General features: G+C 42.5%; 1 protein-coding gene across 4 annotated transcripts in view; it reads right to left on the bottom strand.

Moving 5' to 3' along the window:
• The window catches only part of LOC106610839 (ryanodine receptor 3), a 162,623-nt gene that overhangs the window by 5,318 nt on the left and 138,690 nt on the right, over positions 1–18,615 (bottom strand). For 3 of the 4 annotated variants that reach the window (XM_045723462.1, XM_045723463.1, XM_045723464.1), the window contains 25 exons: positions 17,561–17,670; positions 17,224–17,275; positions 17,074–17,130; positions 16,863–16,962; positions 16,704–16,783; positions 16,533–16,609; positions 16,341–16,414; positions 14,421–14,438; positions 13,703–13,783; positions 13,434–13,522; positions 13,210–13,338; positions 12,988–13,092; positions 12,204–12,285; positions 8,950–10,262; positions 6,067–6,146; positions 5,690–5,864; positions 5,471–5,557; positions 5,186–5,386; positions 4,746–4,876; positions 4,504–4,546; positions 4,240–4,367; positions 4,077–4,137; positions 3,826–3,972; positions 3,563–3,697; positions 3,231–3,387 (listed from right to left, as the gene is read on the bottom strand). In XM_045723462.1, coding sequence (XP_045579418.1) covers positions 3,231–3,387; positions 3,563–3,697; positions 3,826–3,972; positions 4,077–4,137; positions 4,240–4,367; positions 4,504–4,546; positions 4,746–4,876; positions 5,186–5,386; positions 5,471–5,557; positions 5,690–5,864; positions 6,067–6,146; positions 8,950–10,262; positions 12,204–12,285; positions 12,988–13,092; positions 13,210–13,338; positions 13,434–13,522; positions 13,703–13,783; positions 14,421–14,438; positions 16,341–16,414; positions 16,533–16,609; positions 16,704–16,783; positions 16,863–16,962; positions 17,074–17,130; positions 17,224–17,275; positions 17,561–17,670 — 3,712 coding nt within the window. The remainder of the gene's footprint in view (positions 1–3,230; positions 3,388–3,562; positions 3,698–3,825; positions 3,973–4,076; positions 4,138–4,239; positions 4,368–4,503; positions 4,547–4,745; positions 4,877–5,185; positions 5,387–5,470; positions 5,558–5,689; positions 5,865–6,066; positions 6,147–8,949; positions 10,263–12,203; positions 12,286–12,987; positions 13,093–13,209; positions 13,339–13,433; positions 13,523–13,702; positions 13,784–14,420; positions 14,439–16,340; positions 16,415–16,532; positions 16,610–16,703; positions 16,784–16,862; positions 16,963–17,073; positions 17,131–17,223; positions 17,276–17,560; positions 17,671–18,615) is intronic. The other variant, XM_045723465.1, reaches the window with a different exon arrangement.

The raw sequence follows: 18,615 nt of genomic DNA, 5'->3' as shown, positions 1-18,615 counted from the left end.
TAACTCTGGGTCTTCTTTTCCTGTGGCGGTCCTCATGAGAGCCAGTTTCATCATAGCGCTTGATGGTTTTTGCGACTACACTTGAAGAAACTTTCAAAGTTCTTTACATTTTCTGTATTGACTGACCTTCATGTCTTAAAGTAATGATGGACTGTCGTTTCTCTTTGCTTATTTGAGCTGTTCTTGCCATAATATGGACTATGGTCTTTTACCAAATAGGGCTATCTTATGTATATCAACCCTACCTTGTCATAACACAACTGATTGGCTCAAATCCAACCTCTTGGGGCTAGGGGGCAGTATTTTCACGGCCGGATGAAAAACGTACCCAATTTAAAGAGGTTACTACTCTGGCCCAGAAAATAGAATATGCATATTATTAGTAGATTTGGATAGAAAACACTCTGAAGTTTCTAAAACTGTTTGAATGGTGTCTGTGAGTATAACAGAACTCATATGGCAGGCAAAAACCTGAGAAAAATTGAACTAGGAAGTGGGAGAAATGAGAAATGTAGATCTTCTTTTGAATCCCTTGAGAAACTACAGTGACAGGGTTTACGTTGCACCTCCTAAGGCTTCCATTGGCTGTCAACAATCTTTAGAAACTGGTTTCATCCGTCTCCTGTTACCGGGCAGAAAATTGTGGCTCAGTCAATCAGTGGCCAGTCTGAGGACAGGTGTCTCGTGACGCACGTGCACGCGAGTTCGCTCTTCGTTATTTTTCTTCTGGGATGAATACCTATTGTCCAGTTGGAAAATGATCGGAATTTTACGTAAAAAAATACCCTAAAGATTGATTGTAAACATCGTTTGACATGTTTCTACAAACGGTAATGGAACTTTTGAACTTTTCGTCTATGGATTTGCGCCCACGCCTCATGGCTTTGTAAAGTGTTCTGGATGGGCCAACAAAATGAAGGTATTTGGACATAAATGATGGACTTTGCAGAACAAATGAACATTTCTTGTGGAAGTGGGAGTTCTTCCGAGTGCATTCCGCCGAAGATCAGCAAAGGTAAGAAAATATTTCGAACATATTTTAGAGATTTGTCGACGCCGTGGTTGTAGGCTAACTGTATAGCTTAGCATTGAAGGCTAAGTTCTGTACTCAGAATATTGAACAATGTGCTTTCTCCGTAAAGTTATTTTGAAATCTGACAAAGCGGTTGCATAAAGGAGTAGATTATCTATAATCCTTTAAATAATTGTTATAAATTTTGTCAACGTTTATGATGAGTATTTCTGTAAATTGATGTGCCCATTCACCAGAAGTTATGGGGAGAAAACATTTGCTGAACATCACGCGGCAATGTAAAAATTGGGTTTTTGGATATAAATATGAACTTGATCGAACAAAAAATGCATGTATTGTTTAACAAGATGTCCTAGGAGTGTCATCTGATGAAGATTGTCAAAGGTTAGTGCTTAATTTTAGCTGTATATCTGGTTTTGTGACGGCCATCAGTGTTTGGAAAATGGCTGTTTTTTTTTTGCTAAAGTGCTATCCTAAAATAATCTAATGTTTTGCTTTCACCGTAAAGCCTTTTTGAAATCGGACAATGTGGTTGGATTAACGAGAAGAGTATCTTTAAAATGCCGTATAATACTTGAATTTTAAGTTTGAGATGTTTTTTTTTTTTTACTTTCGCGCCGTGCTATCTCACTGGTTGTTGTCCAACCAATCCCGTTAACGGGATTTTCTCGAAGGGGTCCTAAAAGGAAAGAAATTCCTTTTAAATTAACTTTTAACAAGGCACACCTGTTAATTGAAATGCATTCCAGGTGACCATCTCATGAAGCTGGTTAAAATAATGCCACGAGTGTGCAAAGCTGTCATCAAGGCAAAGGGTGGCTACTTTGAAGAATGTCAAATATATTTCTTTAACACTTTTTTGGTTACTACATGTGTTATTTCATAGTTTTGATGTCTTTAATATTGTTCTACAATGTAGAAATTAGTACATATAAAGAAAAACCCTTGAAGATGTGTCCAAACTTTTGACTGGTACTGAATATTTTCTTTCCCCTTTTTCTTCGCAATTTCATGATATCCAATTGGTACTGTAGTTACAGTCTTGTCCCATCACTGCAACTCCTGTATAGACTCGGGAGAGGCGAAGATCGAGAGCCATGCGTCCTCCGAAACACGACTCTGACACACTGCTCGCTTAACCCGGAAGCCAGCCACATCAATGTGTCGGAGGAAACACCGTCCAACTGGCGACCGTGTCAGCGTGCATTCCCCCCGGCCCGCCACAAGAGTCGCTAGAGTGTGATGGGACAAGGACATCCCAGCCAGACAAACCATCCTCTAACCTGGACGACGCTGGGCCAATTGTGCGCTGCCTTATGGGTCTCCCGGTCACGGCCGACTGCGACACAGCCTGGGATCGAACCCGGATCTGTAGTAATGCCTCTAGCACTAATATTTTTTTTTTGTTGACAACTTTTAGTTCACTACATTCCTAAAGAAAATAATGTACTTTTTATTCCAAACATTTTCCCTGACATCCAAAAGTACGTTTTTTGATTGCTTAGCAGGACAAGAAAATGGTCAAATAATTCACGCACTTATCAAAAGAACATGTGGTCATCCCTACTGCCTCTGGCCTGGTGGACTCACTAAACACAAATGCATCTTGTGTAAATAACAAGAAAATGGTTTTGAAATGATTTATACTTTTACTTAAGATACTTAAGTATATATTAGCAATTACATTTACTTTTGATTCTTAAGTATATTTAAAACCAAATACTTTTACTCAAGTAGGATTTTACTGGGTGACTCACTTTTACTTGAGTAACTTTCTATTAAGGTATCTATACTTTTACTTACCACTTGTTTTAGGGTACAGGCTGTATCTGTCTGTGTGTTCTGGACTTACTGTGAGGTGAGCAGTCAGTTTGAGTGTCTGTGGGAGAGACATGAGGCTGACTGATTGTCTGAGGTGGAAAAACCATTGGAAAGTTTGAGGCTTTCTGACTGTGAGAGAAACATTACTGTGTGTAAGGGCCTGGTGGAGACAGACAGACCGAGCTATGGGTCTCTCTCTATGGGTGATTAATCCCCTCCCTACACAGCCCTTTCCACAGCCCCTTCCAGCCCACAGGGAGCAGGGTGACTTTGACACCTGGGAGCCAGAGTGACACTTACCCTGCTGGGTCTCACCCTGGTCCACTTCGCTGTCCCAGATACTGCCTCCTGTGACCCAGACTAGTACAGTACGTACCCTGTATGATGGCCAGCAGGATGACGATGACAAAGAAGAAGAAGGTGATGTCGAAGAGGATGCGGTAGAGCTCGTACGGGTCGCCCGCAGGGTCCTCGATCTCATCCCCGATTCCACCCCCTGCCCTCACACCAACATACATGTGGAACAGGTAGCACTGATGGAGGAGAGAGAGACAGAGAGAAGGTGAGAACGAGAGTGAGGCTGGATGGAAATGGAATAGATCCATTCACAAGGCACCAAACAGGACGGTTAAACTAGGGCTGGTGTTTAATTTATAGATTTTTTTTCTCCCCACATTATGATGTTAGTGGAAAAATCCAAGGACTCACAGTCATCATGTCGTCACACTTCATATCGGGCTGGTTGTCATCCTCACTCTTGTTGTAGAACTTGCGGAAGAAGTTGAAGGCCACCACAGTGTACAGATAGACCACCACCGCCAGGAGACCTACAGTCAGAACCAGCTGAGACAGAGAATACCTCAGGTTACTTCCACTGTGATGTACTTTATCTCTATGGTTAATACCAAGGCAGAACTAGAGCTCTGACTCAACACTGACCCCCTGTTGCCTGGTGGCCAAACTGCACCCACCTGTTTGCCATTGTGGGTGACCGAGGACAGGATGGTCCGGAGGGTCTTGAAGCCCATGGCGATGTCCAACAGATGGGCAGCGAAGAAGAAGTTGTTGTAGTGACCCAGGATGGACATGGTGGTGTACCACACCAGGTACAGGAACGACTGCAGGGACACACAACATAGAAACAGATCAGTCAGATCAAGTCAACAATAATGTGGTGTTATCATATACCAAATTATGCTCTTTGTAAATGTGTAACACTTACATTGTCTGTAAACACCACACCCATTTTCCAGCATTGGTACTTGGTGTCAATAGAGCTCAACCTGTCAAAAGAGGTGGATTGATGTGAATGGTATTGTTTTTGACTTCACTCTGTGTATGCTAACCCGACAACTCTATTATAGGCCACTCTCCCAGGGTCTCACCAGGACACCAGCGATGCCTCCTTCACCACCGTCTCCTCTGTGGGGTTGAAGTCCAGAGCACTCTTATCCAGCCCCAGCAGCTCTGCTATCCTCTCGGCTCCATACAGATCTCCGTACTTATTGATCACCTAACAGCAGCAGGCCATGATAACAAGGTGAAATAGAGTAAGTAGTAGAAATAGTATGTGCATGTTCAAGTCATATTGATCTGGTGAATAATTAATACAAATTCCACCAAGAATTAATTCAATGCTGTCTACTTACCTTGCGTTTCACAAACTTGTCCCAGTAGTTATTAGGGAAGGAACTATAAAAAAGAGGATGGAAAATATCGTTATTACAAATGAAGCTACAAGACAGGGAGTTACAAACAAAAACCTTGGTATAAACAAGTAATCATCCACAATCTGAAAACTACATTCAAATACCAAAAAGTTGATGATTATAGTTTGCGGTGATGATTATAGTTTGAGGTGATGATTAGAGTCATGCTCTATATGACTCACGGGGTGTTGATGACGAGGCGGTCCCACTGTCCTTTGATGTCATCGTCTGACGGCTGCTCTGTGATGTAGAGGCCGTCAAACTCCAACTTCCTGGCGATCTCCTTTTCTCTCTTGAACACCACCAGAGGTACCTTGGGGACACGGACAGACACACAGAGAGAACATTAGATCACAGCCCTACAAGGTACTGTCTGAGATAATATCATCACACGCTGGTGTTTACCAAATACACCTTCAGAAAAGGGGGGAATAATGTATTGATGGTAAATTAGTTCCCATATTACAATATAAAGGACTTTAACCATTTGAAAACTGCTGTGTTTATTATTAGTCCATTATAATGATGAAACATTTATTCTCAAGGGATATTATAAATATGTTGGTATGTGTGCATATAAGTTAGTTATCTGTATGTGTGTCTGTGTGATTGAAAAATGTACCTTTAGGTAGTAGTATCCCACCACACACAGGAAAGAGATGACTGTGTGTAGTATGGCCAAGAAGCGCAGTGTAGGTGCCATGTAGCCTGTGCTCTCCTGCAGGACAAAATACTCCATCCCACCTTCATCCTCCTCTTCATCAGTAGCTCCACCTCCATTCCAGGGATCTGGATCATCGTCATCCCTGTCATCTCCAGTCACCTGACACAACACACGCTCAGTGCATATCCATGACAGCCCAATAGTAACACTGTGCTCTATTTGATTAGATAGGGTTTGACTTACTTTGTAGAAGAGCAGAATAAAGTTTATGGCAAATGCAACAAACAATGCCAAGAAACGCAGGTTGTAGAAGTTTCTGGCCAGATAGTTCTGATAAACACATACAAGCATATATTAGACAAGGATATGCCATACAGCATGCAATACCACAAACACTAATGTGCTATTATGATAACAGGGCTAAATGACGTGAATGGGTATAGCATCAGTGTGTGGTTTCACCAGCATCTTGGTCTGGTAGATGTCCAGGCTAGAGAAGAAGCTGGCCATGAACTCCTCTGGAGACTCTTTCTTCAGTCCCGGTCTCTTCTTGGGGGCCTTCTTCTCCTCCGGTAAGGGCTCTGGGGGAGCCTCCTCTTTGACTTTGTCCTGGTCCTTCTTCTCCCCATCCTCTGGGCTGTAGACACAAACATACACATCAAACAGGGTGATGCACAGACCGACCAAAAGACAACAAGCACCCTCACCAAATCAGTTCAGCTTCCAGCAGGAGCAAAACAAATGCTGTTACGGCTGAGTCAGGTAGGGAATCTTGTGTTCACACTGAGAATCAAATCAGGTGCAATCACATCACATCAAGGACGTATGAGGCCACTCACTCTGCTTTCTCTGGCTCGGCTTTGTGATCTCCGTTGGTAGGCTCCTTAGTCGCAGCCTCCTTCAAGAAACACATGGAATCCTGGTAAACCCATTCATGATCATAATGGAAATAAATATATAAAAACTTTGGTACACTTTTTCTCTGAGCATACTGATGGACAAATCTGAAGAAATGTTTTAAATTCGGCCAAAGCGTTTGTCTACAATGTGAGTGTTTGATATTGTACTATATTTAGTCTTTGGGGTTACTGTTTTTTTTTTTTTACATATTTCATGAATCAAGCCATGTGAATACATGTTCCAAATTAAATTCCAAGACTGTTGGAAAAGCATTCCAGGTGAAGCTGGTTGAGAGAATGCCAAGAGGATGCTAAGCTTTCAAGGTAAAGGGTGGCTACTTTGAAGAATCTCAAATATAAAATATGTTTTGATTTGTTTAACACTTTTTTGGTTACTACATGATTCCATATGTGTCATTTCATAGTTGTGACGTCTTCACTATTACTCTACAGTCGTGGCCAAAAGTTTTGAGAATGACACAAATATTACTTTTCACAAAGTCTGCTGCCTCAGTTTGTATGATGGCAATTTGCATATACTCCAGAATGTTATGAAGAGTGATCAGATGAATTGCAATTAATTGCAAAGTCCCTCTTTGCCATGCAAATGAACTGAATCGCCAAAAAACATTTCCACTGCATTTCAGCCCTGCCACAAAAGGACCAGCTGACATCATGTCAGTGATTCTCTCATTAACACAGGTGTGAGTGTTGACGAGGACAAGGCTGGAGATCACTCTGTCATGCTGATTGAGTTCGAATAACAGACTGGAAGCTTGGAATCATTGTTCTTCCTCTGTCAAACATGGTTACCTGCAAGGAAACACGTGCCGTCATCATTGCTTTGCACAAAAAGGGCTTCACAGGCAAGGACATTGCTGCCAGTAAGATTGCACCTAAAATCAACCATTTATCGAATCATCAAGAACTTCAAGGAGAGCGGTTCAATTGTTGTGAAGGCGGCTTCAGGGCGCCCAAGAAAGTCCAGAAAGCGCCAGGACCGTCTCCTAAAGTTGATTCAGCTGCGGGATCGGGGCACCACCACTACAGAGCTTGCTCAGGAATGGCAGCAGGCAGGTGTGAGTGCATCTGCACACAGTGAGGCGAAGACTTTTGGAGGATGGCCTGGTGTCAAGAAGGGCAGCAAAGAAGCTACTTCTCTCCAGGAAAAACATCAGGGATAGACTGATATTCTGCAAAAGGTACAGGGATTGGACTGCTGAGGACTGGGGTAAAGTCATTTTCTCTGACGAATCCCCTTTCCGATTGTTTGGGGCATCCGGAAAAAAGCTTGTCCGGAGAAGACAAGGAGAAGACAGTCCTGTGTCATACCAACAGTAAAGCATCCTGAGACCATTCATGTGTGGGGTTGCTTCTCAGCCAAGGGAGTGGGCTCACTCACAATTTTGCCTAAGAACACAGCCATGAATAAAGAATGGTACCAACACATCCTCCGAGAGCAACTTCTCCCAACCATCCAGGAACAGTTTGGTGACGAACAATGCCTTTTCCAGCATGATGGAGCACCTTGCCATAAGGCAAAAGTGATAACTAAGTGGCTTGGGGAACAAAACCTCGATATTTTCGGTCCATGGCCAGGAAACTCCCCAGACCTTAATCCCATTGAGAACTTGTGGTCAATCCTCAAGAGGCGGGTGGACAAACAAAAACCCACAAATTCTGACAAACTCCAAGCATTGATTATGCAAGAACGGGCTGCCATCAGTCAGGATGTGGCCCAGAAGTTAATTGCCAGCATGCTAGGGCGGATTGCAGAGGTCTTGAAAAAGAAGGGTCAACACTGCAAATATTGACTCTTTGCATCAACTTCATGTAATTGTCAATAAAAGCCTTGTAATTATACTTCAGTATTCCATAGTAACATCTGACAAAAATATCTAAAGACACTGAAGCAGAAAACTTTGTGGAAATTAATATTTGTGTCATTCTCAAAACTTTTGGCCACGACTGTACAATGTAGAAAATAGTAAAAATAAAGAAAAACCATATATGCTCTGACATGTACCGTGAACTATGGGACCTTATATAGACAGGTGTGTGCCTTTCCAAATCATGTCCAATAAAACTTTACCACATGTGGACTCCATTCAAGTTGTAGAAACATCTCAAGGATAATCAATGGAAACAGGATGCACTTGAACTCAATTTCGAGTCTCATAGCAAAGGGTCTGAATACTTATGTAAATAAGGTATCTTATTTTTTTTATACATTTGCAAACATTTCTAAAGACATATTTTCGCTTTTCATTATGGGGTATTGTGTGTAGATTGATGAGGAAATGTTTTTATTTAATCCATTTTAGAATAAGGCTGTAATATAACTTTGTTTGCTGAAGCGTGAAGGCCCACCTGAACTCCCTCCTGTATTCACATGACTTGAATAATTAAATGTGTAAAAAAAAAGGTAACTCACTGTGTCCAAAGACTAAATATAGTGTGATACAGAAACTGCTGTAGGTCACAAATGACAATGAGTTGAACCATACATTTGGGCTTAGAACAGGTCAAATAACAATGCTATATGGTTTTAGTCATTTTAATGATTTTCACATTTTTTCAAAATTCTAACTTTGACTGACACTGTCAATGTGGCCTGTCTATAGACACCAAATGTCATGCATTTACACCAAACAGAATTTGTTCTGTGGCACATTTTGAGAAGAACGGTTTAAACTACAGTTCATTTTCAGACCTTACCATTACGTGACATTTACATAACAGAGGCCTGATTTTACACAGATAACCATTACTCTGTTAATATAACTGAATATGTGTAATTTCTGAGGATATTCAGATACCGACCTTGGCCTTCTTCTGCTTGACGGCACTGGCTAAAGAGGGGGCGTCGACCCCCACCACCTCACCCATGTCCCCCAGACCTGGCTCGGGCGCATGCTTTCCCCCCTGGCTCTTGGTTTGGATGTTAAGCAGCTCAGCCATCAGATCTGCCTCTGCCTTGTCCCCCTGGCCCATGTGGCCCATCTCTGCCACAGATGACGCCTCACTCGCCTCCATCTTCTCTGTCTCCAGCACGTCACCATGGATACCAAACTGTGTGGGGTCGGGCATGTTCCCCAGGATGTCTGTGACCTTCATGTTCTTGGCCCCCTCCACCAGGCCCCCGCCAAACATGGAGGACCACAGGATATGGAAGAAGCCCCACACCAGGTTGTAAAGGAAGCGGAAGAGGCCCATGATAATCATCCAGAAGAATGAGAAGAAGCCTTGGACCATCTCCCTCACACTCATCTTCCTGAACCTCCTGTACTGCCGCCTCATGCTTTTGAAGGTCAGCAGCTGGCGGAAGCTGGACAGGTTCTTCCTCATGGAGACGCAGGAGTTGGTGAAGGCGGAGTGAGACTCCATCATGCTCTCCTCCTCTTCCTCCTCTGGCTCCTCCGTCACACTCTGGCTGTCCTCGTCGTCCTCCTCGGGACGCTCCACTGCGTCAGGCTCAGAGATCTGTGAGGCCAGCTGCATCTCAAATATGGTGTCCTCACAGAAGTTGACAAACAGCTCCATCTTCTCGCTCTCTCCACCCTCATTCACCACGTCAAAGATAAACTGTCTCTTAGACTCTTTGACTTGGGGCTTCTCCCACTGTGTACGACTAGACTCGCTGATCTCAAAGTAGACCCTCTCGATGCGCTTGGCTCCGCCCATAATTTCTATGCGGCCCAGGTAGGGCTCGAAGTAGCTTATCACGCTCTCAGCCAGGTCCAGGAAGGTGGCCAGACGGGCATCGTGAGGCATGTGTTCTGACAGGTTGGTGAGCAGGACCGCCACGTTAAAGCCAATGTCCTTGGCCGGCTCATGAAAGCGCTTCACAAACTCCTCGTAGTTGAACATGTCGTTCTCGTCAGCCTCGGCGCAGGAGAGCAAGAACTCGATCTCCGACTGGGAGTACTGCTTCTGATTCTCCATGGACTTCTGGAACTCCTTCTTGGAGATCACTCCCTTGCTCTCTGGGTCATACTCCTTGAAGTTGTCCGAGGTGGTCAGGTCTTTGAGTTTGAGGAACATGTCGAAGAACTTGAGGATCATCTCCACATTGCTGGAGGACTCCACCAGGGTGTCCACCATCTGTTTCCCGATGGTTCCGTTGACAACGTTTCCTGTGGGGTTACTCAAGTTTAGAACACGTGTCAAACACAAAGGATTCGGTCTGTGACACATTTCTATCTGTCCCACGCAATGATTTGGGTTGTCAATACATTTTGGCCTGCTTACATACTGCCGTGCTGCACTACAAGTCAGCAAGCACAGCAGTGGATTGCCATACCCACACACAAGCCAGCCAGTGTGCTGTATCATATAATCACTAATGGCACTGACCAAATCTTCTACCAGACCGAAAGTTTAAAAGTGTTGTAGGCTAAATGTCCATGCCAACTTCTGGTTCCAACGGGTCATTGCTGTAGCCTACAGAACATGCCATCTTGGTTTTCAAAAAGTTACAAGATAAAGTATTCACATGTGGGTATAAATTACTACTAAAGGACAATAGGACACACAAGCGAGTATAAATGAGTCAACAGCTGAGTCATCTACTTTATGAAATTAAGATGACATATGTCATTGTTTTAACATGGTCATACCATGGATCTTTTAGCTATGTTTTGGAATTTTAGGACCCCTTTAGGTATCAAAACTGCCTCCATACTTCCATTTATTTTCTAAAACCGGTACCTGTTACCTTCAGACGAGTCACGGGAGTCATACAGCAAAACGGAAAACAACATCGTGTTCATGGGAATCCCCCCTTTGCATAGAGTTTTGTAGGTCAAATCGTTTGGATGCTTCAGACGTTTTCGTGAGAAGATCGATTTTCGGGTCTGACAAAGACCATTCTAGTTCTGATACCTTTCACCGCAGATGTGGAAGTGCGATATATCGGTGGATTGAGAAGCATCCAATGCAAAAAAAAAACATTGATATCTCTAGATTAAATTGACAGATTTTGATGGGGATTATTTTATTATGTTACTTATGGCAAAAACGAAAGTAGGGTGGTTGGTCAGGGTTGATGAGTAGGTTTTTAACGCGAACATCTAGCAACCCAACGGTTGCAATTTCGAATCTCATCACGGACAACTTTAGCATTTTAGCTAATTAGCAACTTTCACCTACGTACTACTTTTTAGCAACTTTGCAAATACTTAGCATGTCAGATAACCCTTCCCCTAACCTTAACTATTTTAGCTAACCCTAACCCTTTAGCCTAACTCCTAAACTTAACCCTAACCTCTAAACCCTATCCTAGCTAACGTCAACCACCTAGCTAGAATTTTTAGCATATCATATGTTTTGCAGATTCGCAACATATAGTACGTTTTGCGAATTGGTAGCATATTGTACGTTTTGCAACTTTTTAAGATATAATACATATTGCATTTCGTAACATATATGAAATGGGTGATGGACACCCACAAATTAATACATCTAAAAACCTGTTTTCGTTTTGTCATTATGGGGTATTGTGTGTAGATTGATGAGGATTATTTTTTATTTCATAAATTTTAGAGTAAAGCTTTAACGTAACAAAATGTAGAAAAAGTGAAGGGGTCTGAATAATTGCAGAATGCACTGTATGTATCTCTTGTTTTAATATGTTAAAATGCTATATATAGCACCCTATGTACATAAGTGGACATTATAAAGGGACATATTATTTGTAATAAAACAATGACCAGTTTGGGTCACAGTTGTATGCAGGTGTTTTGATGTTGTAAAAACAAACATAATGTCAGGCCCACGAATTCGTTGTGTTTTTTCAATACGGCCCGTGGGCTGATTGAGTTTGACACCCCTGGTTTAGAACAAACAATAGAAAGTACAAAGTTACCATAATACAATCTGCTAATTGAATTGTCAAAGTAGAATGGATAGGTGTTTGATATCATGTAATATCATTCAAGTAAATACATCCGTTTTAAGTGTTTTAGGGACAAAATGGATAGAGCATATGCTGGTAGCGAACGTTCTGTCAGTGCCTCTAGATATGACCACAATGTGTTCCATGATGAGTCACGACTGAGATGAAAAGGTAATAGAACCTTCCAGAAGGGAGAGCATCATCACGATCATGTCCTTCTGCAGGTCCAGCAGCTCCTTCAATAACTCAATCTGACTTGAATCCTGGGGGAAAGGAAACGAAAGCAACTTTGTGACACATCCTTCACCACATCAAAAAGGTTAGCGCGGCTCTCTGTCTGGGGCCAGTCCGCTGCTAATATCCCAGCATGGCATTTGGAGAGATCAAGGCCCTCTGAGAGCGCTAGGTCCCAGCCATCCATCAGCACACAAGCTAATGTCATTCTGTTGGGCCCAAGCAGATGGCTGGGAGGGGCTGACTCATTTTGGGCCTCCTTTGAGCCGGCTCACAGCACATAATAAATCTGAGGAGGGACTTTGATTAGCTTAATCAAAACGCGCCCAACCGCCCTGTCAATCTGTCCACCTGCAAACACCCCAGCCCCTCTGGATAACCCTGAGATAAACTAAGATGGTACGAGAGGTTTCATTTAGATCCCATCTGGGTTATTGGCCACAAAGCACATCTAAGGTGTCTGGCTGTGGGAGTGATGGATCACAGCCTTCATAACCTTTCAAATTAAGGCAGGGAGAAAAGCCTGTCAACTAGACATGCTGCAGAGTACATCTCTGAGCTAAGAGAGACCTCTAGTGGCAACAAAGCAGATTGTTGAACTCTCTATCCACATATAGTTTGATGTTGCATCACATGAATCAGATGCTATTCAATTTCATATCTGATGACATAGATTGAATATTGGTTGAGTAAAAGTGAGTTGATTAGGAAATTGTACTGAGTTGTATTACCTGTGACAGCTTCATCTGCATATTGGCAAACACATGCAGGAATCCCACCACTGCATCCCATAGCCTGCTGTGTGCCAGACTCTGCTGGTTCCCAATACACGGGCCCTGGCGTCACAAAGAGAAGATCACTAAAGTCAGGACGATTGAATCACCATGATTAACCATTGAACACATTCCTGTCTGTGAAGGCTAGTTTCTTCCAACCCAAGAGGCTTGTGTTACCTGTATGTACTCAGTGAGAGAGTTGAAAATCTGCTTGGCCACAGCCAGGGCTTTGGAGAAGTTCCGCTGGCCAGCCTCATCCATGATGTCTTTCCCAGAGTAGTACCAGTAGAAATCACTGATGGATTCCTAATATTGGACAAATCAACATGTAACACATGATACTGTAAACAGACATTACGCACAAAGCATATACGGAGTGAAGGTGGGGGATAGTATTTTACCTGCAGTCGAAGCAGGTAGTCCACAGTGCTGATGATGATATTTACGGTGGTCGTGTTCCCTGTTTGAGTCCGCAGGAAGTTTTGGAAGTCTGAAGAAAGAGAAAGTGGTCAAATACCAATGAATGGTTAGAGGATCAGGTAATGATATACATAGTACATTGTGGGCAGTAAACACAAATAATTCGGATCTCTCCGAACTAAAGTCACAGGTAGGCTAGAGTACCTTAACCAGTATTGAGGTAAGGTGTTCTAGAAAGTTTTGGACGTACCGTTGTTGTGTCCCTCACAGAGCAGTTGCAGAAACCTAAAGAGATCCTTAGTGAACTCATCGTTTTGCAGTACTTTGGAACCTGGACACAGGAGATGAGATTGACGACTGTCCCCTTTGGGTAGGAGGGGGCTAGAAATCAGGCAACCCCCTCAACCTGATCTAACACAAGCTTACACCATGGCTAGCATAACTTTCACTTCAATACAAAGCTGCTGTCTAGTCCTCAAGCTCCTAGACTAGGAGACTTTGTCATGAAAGTATATGCTCCCTCTATGAGATATTCATATCACTTTGACTTGATATACAGTACATACTGTATGTAGGGAAGGATGTTCGGTATACAACTGCATGGCAGAGCTTTGTTGTTCTGTACTTCAGATACAAGCAAAGCTTTGGGAATGTTATTCTTATATCTAATTTACTTTATCAAGTAATATTGGTTAGTAGTATCAACATAAAGAGACAGATAAGTTTCCACATAGACCACAAGCACTAACTTTATATAGGAGGAGAGAGAGTTAAGAGTCAGTCTGGGTCTGATGCTATGGATTGAACAATCTGACCATATGTCTTATTGGAGCATGCATGTGTTCCTTCAGATCAGTATTTTATTATTACATTCCAGACAGAGGGGAGGGGGAACGGGTGGGAGCCGGACGGAGAGCAATCAGGATGGCAGCATTGCGAAATGAGTAGAATCTAAACCATGTATTTACCCCGCTCACTCACGTTGACTGCGACCGATGAGTTAAAATATGATGAGAAGAAACAAACAAAAAAAGCAGACATAAGCAAAGGAGAAGACATTGAGTTTCAATAAGAAGTAAGGAAGAAGAGATCTATATCGACATCACTTTAGGCGTTGGACATACAGTAGACATGCGGTTAAGAGTCTCAGGTAGGTAGGTCTACAGGTTCTGCTGCACAGTTTGGCAGGACTGGTGTTGGACAGTGGGTGAAAAACACTACAGGACTGCAGTCACCATCACTTATGCCTGGTTACATGAGGTGGGAATGAGCTGGAGTATCTAGGAGAACATAGCCATTTACTGTATGCACTCCATTAGATCCAACCGCTTCTATGGTGGGTGATCTATTGTGTATAGATCTGTTTTCTATCATGTTGACAGACAGTGCTCAGATGTCACATGACTGAGGAACATACAGTAGCACAGGCTCATGAACACAGACACAATGACATACGTGACATGGAGATGAGCTTTTTCATCACAAACACAGGAGCGAACGTGGCGCGCTAATGCGGCACCATGTATCTGTAGTAGCCCTATCACAGGCCTTCTTCTAACACAACAAAGGCATGGGCCAATCATTAGCTGGTGGGTTGGACATCAGCTGACCAATCGTAATGACAGGTGGTGTATCCTTATGGACTGCTGTTATTGCTTGCTTATAAATATGATGGAATAGTTTCTCTATGGGCCGATTCAGAATTTACAACATGGTGTTAATAGGAACACAGTGACCACTTGGTGTAGCACAAGCAGTAAAAGCAACCCACCACAAATCATATTACCGTAAATTCCGGACTATAAGCCGCAACTTTTTTCCCACGCTTTGAGCCTCGCGGCTTAAACAATGACGCGGCTAATATATGGATTTTTCCGGCTTTCAAAAAAATGTTCTCCAAAAAAACACATTCTGTGACGTGCTCAGTTTTTTGGCGGCATGATGCTTTCATTAGACCAATGAAATTGCCGAATGGATTAAGGTCAAATAACCTTTTTGTTTACTGTTTAGATTAAATCAAGCGCTCTCAAACTTCCCATCATTCTGATTACGGTAGTCATTTTGTCACCCTCATCATGGCAAAGACACGGAGAAATGCATATGATGCAGCTTTCAAGTTGAAGGCGATTGATCTGGCTGTTGGAAAATGAAATAGAGCTGCTGCATGGGAGCTTGGTCTTAATGAGTCGATGATAAGAGGTTGGAAATAGCAGCGTGAGGAATTGACTCAGTGCAAAACGACAACTAAAGCTTACTGCTAATTTTAAATGTTTTGTTACAAGCCGTGTTTCGTTAAAGCCTGTGTAAAGTTCATTTGTTTCAATGTACCGGTAGGCACCTGCGGCTTATGTGCGGCTTATTTATGTTCCAAAAATAAAAAAATTATTCAGTGGGTGCGGCTTATATTCAGGTGCGCTTAATAGTCCGGAAATTACGGTAGTTGAATAACGCAATTTTAGACAGGCTTTGTCTGTGAGCATTCACTGGTTGGCAATCAGAAGATAGGCAAGTTATGACCCTGTGGCTGGGTGGGAGGAAGTGGGAGGGATCAGATGAAATCAATATGGAGTCTTTAGAATTATATATTTGTTATCTACTTAATATATATACTTTATACTTGTTTAGGGTTTTAGACATAACAAATCTGTACGGAGCATCATGGTTCAGCATTCGCCAATAGTACCAAGTGGACTTGACTCTCAATGGTAAGAAAATTAATTGTCATCTTATAATCAAAACACATCTACAATTACTTTTCGTTAACACAAAACAATTCTAAGATATGTATGTATTTAATATATCAGAACTCAAATGTCATTCCTTTCTGACAGGAAAGAGAGATTCCGCATATGTCTGTCTGAGGTAGTCTAGTGTTTCCCCTCACTTACTTGATCCTTCCTCAGTCACCATCCCAAGACCTTCCGCTTTGTTTTGCCTTTCGAATGCATTCAAATCCAGGACACTAATGATTTTGAAGGAAAGAGAGCCAACGTGGTTTATGTCCTTTAACATGAATAGTTTTGCTCTGTTTGAATGTCAAACAGTCAAAGATTTGTTTGTGTGTTGTGATATCATTTTACCTGCAAGACTGCATGAGTCCTGACAAACTCTTGAAAAAGCCAGCATCTCCTTTTTCCTTCAGATAGTCAAGCATTTTCTACAAAAAAGGAAATACACAAAACAAATTGAGCTGTACAGTGCCACTGTACATACTGAAAAGATTGATATGGACCATAAATATTCTGATATACCTGCTGAACCAGTATGTTGCCTCCGTTGAGTATAGAGATGCCCAGCTTCAAGGTAAAGGTCACCATGGGCCCAAGCGTACCTAAAGAGGATAATCAGGGATCATATTGTGTGTGTATGTGTATATGTGTGTGTGTGTGTGTATATGTGTGTGTGTGTACCTTTGCTGGCGCTGATCATCTGTAACACCATCTCAGCAGCTCCTCTGTCATGCAGCCTGGCCTGCTGGTACAGAGTCTTCTGTTTCTCCATCTCTTTTTCCTAACAGGTCAACAAACATCATGTAAACACACACCATGTAAACAAACACAGCTCCTTACAAAACCATTGAAACTAGTCAAATCTAGTATCTCGATGGGAGGTCCAAAACACCTCAAACGTTTTCTCTTTTCCTTCTTCATCTTCTTCTTCTTCATCTTCTGCACAACTCTAAAGACAAAAGCTTTGGTAGTCAGATCTCTGTTGACCTCTACATGACACTAAAGACATGTATCCAAAAGCAGATTCATATATGCTTTGTACCTTTGCCATCATGTCTGCATACGCAATATACAAAGGATCCTCTTCCAAAGAACTGAATGGAAAAGCAGGATAAACATGTGTGAATGAACCTTACATAACTAAACAAATACACTCCATAATAAACACATCTCTCAGGTGCATGACTAAGAACAAATGTGACACAATTACTTGTGCTCGAGGGCCTCTCCCTGTGTGGGGAGAAATGCTGCAGTGTTTTAGTTCAATGCGACAGTTTATTAGCCAAGGGATACACCAGCAATATTACATAGCACAGATGGAGCTAGCAGCACGATGCCAGGTGCCTAGGTGTGTGTGTGTGTGTGTGTGTTGTGTTTACCTCCGCTCAGTGAGCGCATTGTGACTGAAATGCAGGATGAGCTGATGAAGAGGGTCTGGCTGCATCTCTGCCTCCTCCTCTTCCTCCTCTTCCACCTTCAGTTGGGTCTTCTGCACAAACACCCAGCCACACATTAGAGTCCCACCCTACCCTGACAGCCAATCACCTGTCATTACAGCAGTGCCCTTTACCCTCTGAGTGACAAAACGTGCCTACACTGAGTTGATACACATTTTAAAGATCACAATAACTTTACTTTGAATTAGTGAAATTGCAACAAATAAAGTTAGTTGTTGAAATGACACTGCAACACGCTTCAGGAATAACGATTACCAAGGCCAATCTACTGGGCAAAAACTGGTTGAATCAACATTGTTTCCACGTCATTTCAACCCCAAAAACATATGTGATGACATCGAATCAACGTGGAAAACTGATTGGATTTGCAAAAAGTAAGGGTATGGTCTTTTTTTCCCCCCACCCAACCTTTAACCTAAATGACATCGTGAATTGTTTTGTTGATTGCACGTTCAAGTCACATTAGTTGACAACTCAACAAAATGTGAATCAAAACTAGAAGTTGAACTCACGTCTGTGCCTAGTGGGAAGGTATCAAGCAGAAATATGGATAACTTACTATCCATATGCAGTTACCATTATATAAAACAGTCTCCTCTGTACATCACTCACCTTAGAGACAAGGTGTACTTGACAAACAGAAGCACATTGAAATTAGATGCAGAATGTGCAGTCAAACCCTGTCCCACCATGTTGCTTCATTACTAGTGTGATGGCCCATTGAAATCACACAGACTGAAAGCATTCCGGGTATGACACGCCACTCATCAGCAGACCATGCAGGCCCACACACAGGGACATACACACAGTACATTTAGATGATACAGCAGTATCAAGGTTAGCGTCAAGGTGTGTGTTCAGTAGAGATAAAGGGAGGAAGATGGAAGTTAAGCATGACTCTCCATGAGCCTGATCCATACTCTATAATACTTTATACTCGTCTACCACTTTATCCCTGAGCACCACAGATACTCTCC

Source organism: Salmo salar, chromosome ssa09, assembly GCF_905237065.1.
Source record: "Salmo salar chromosome ssa09, Ssal_v3.1, whole genome shotgun sequence".
Lineage (NCBI taxonomy): Eukaryota > Metazoa > Chordata > Actinopteri > Salmoniformes > Salmonidae > Salmo > Salmo salar.
Note: the sequence above shows the minus strand (reverse complement) of the source record. Positions and strands in the feature narration are given on the sequence as shown.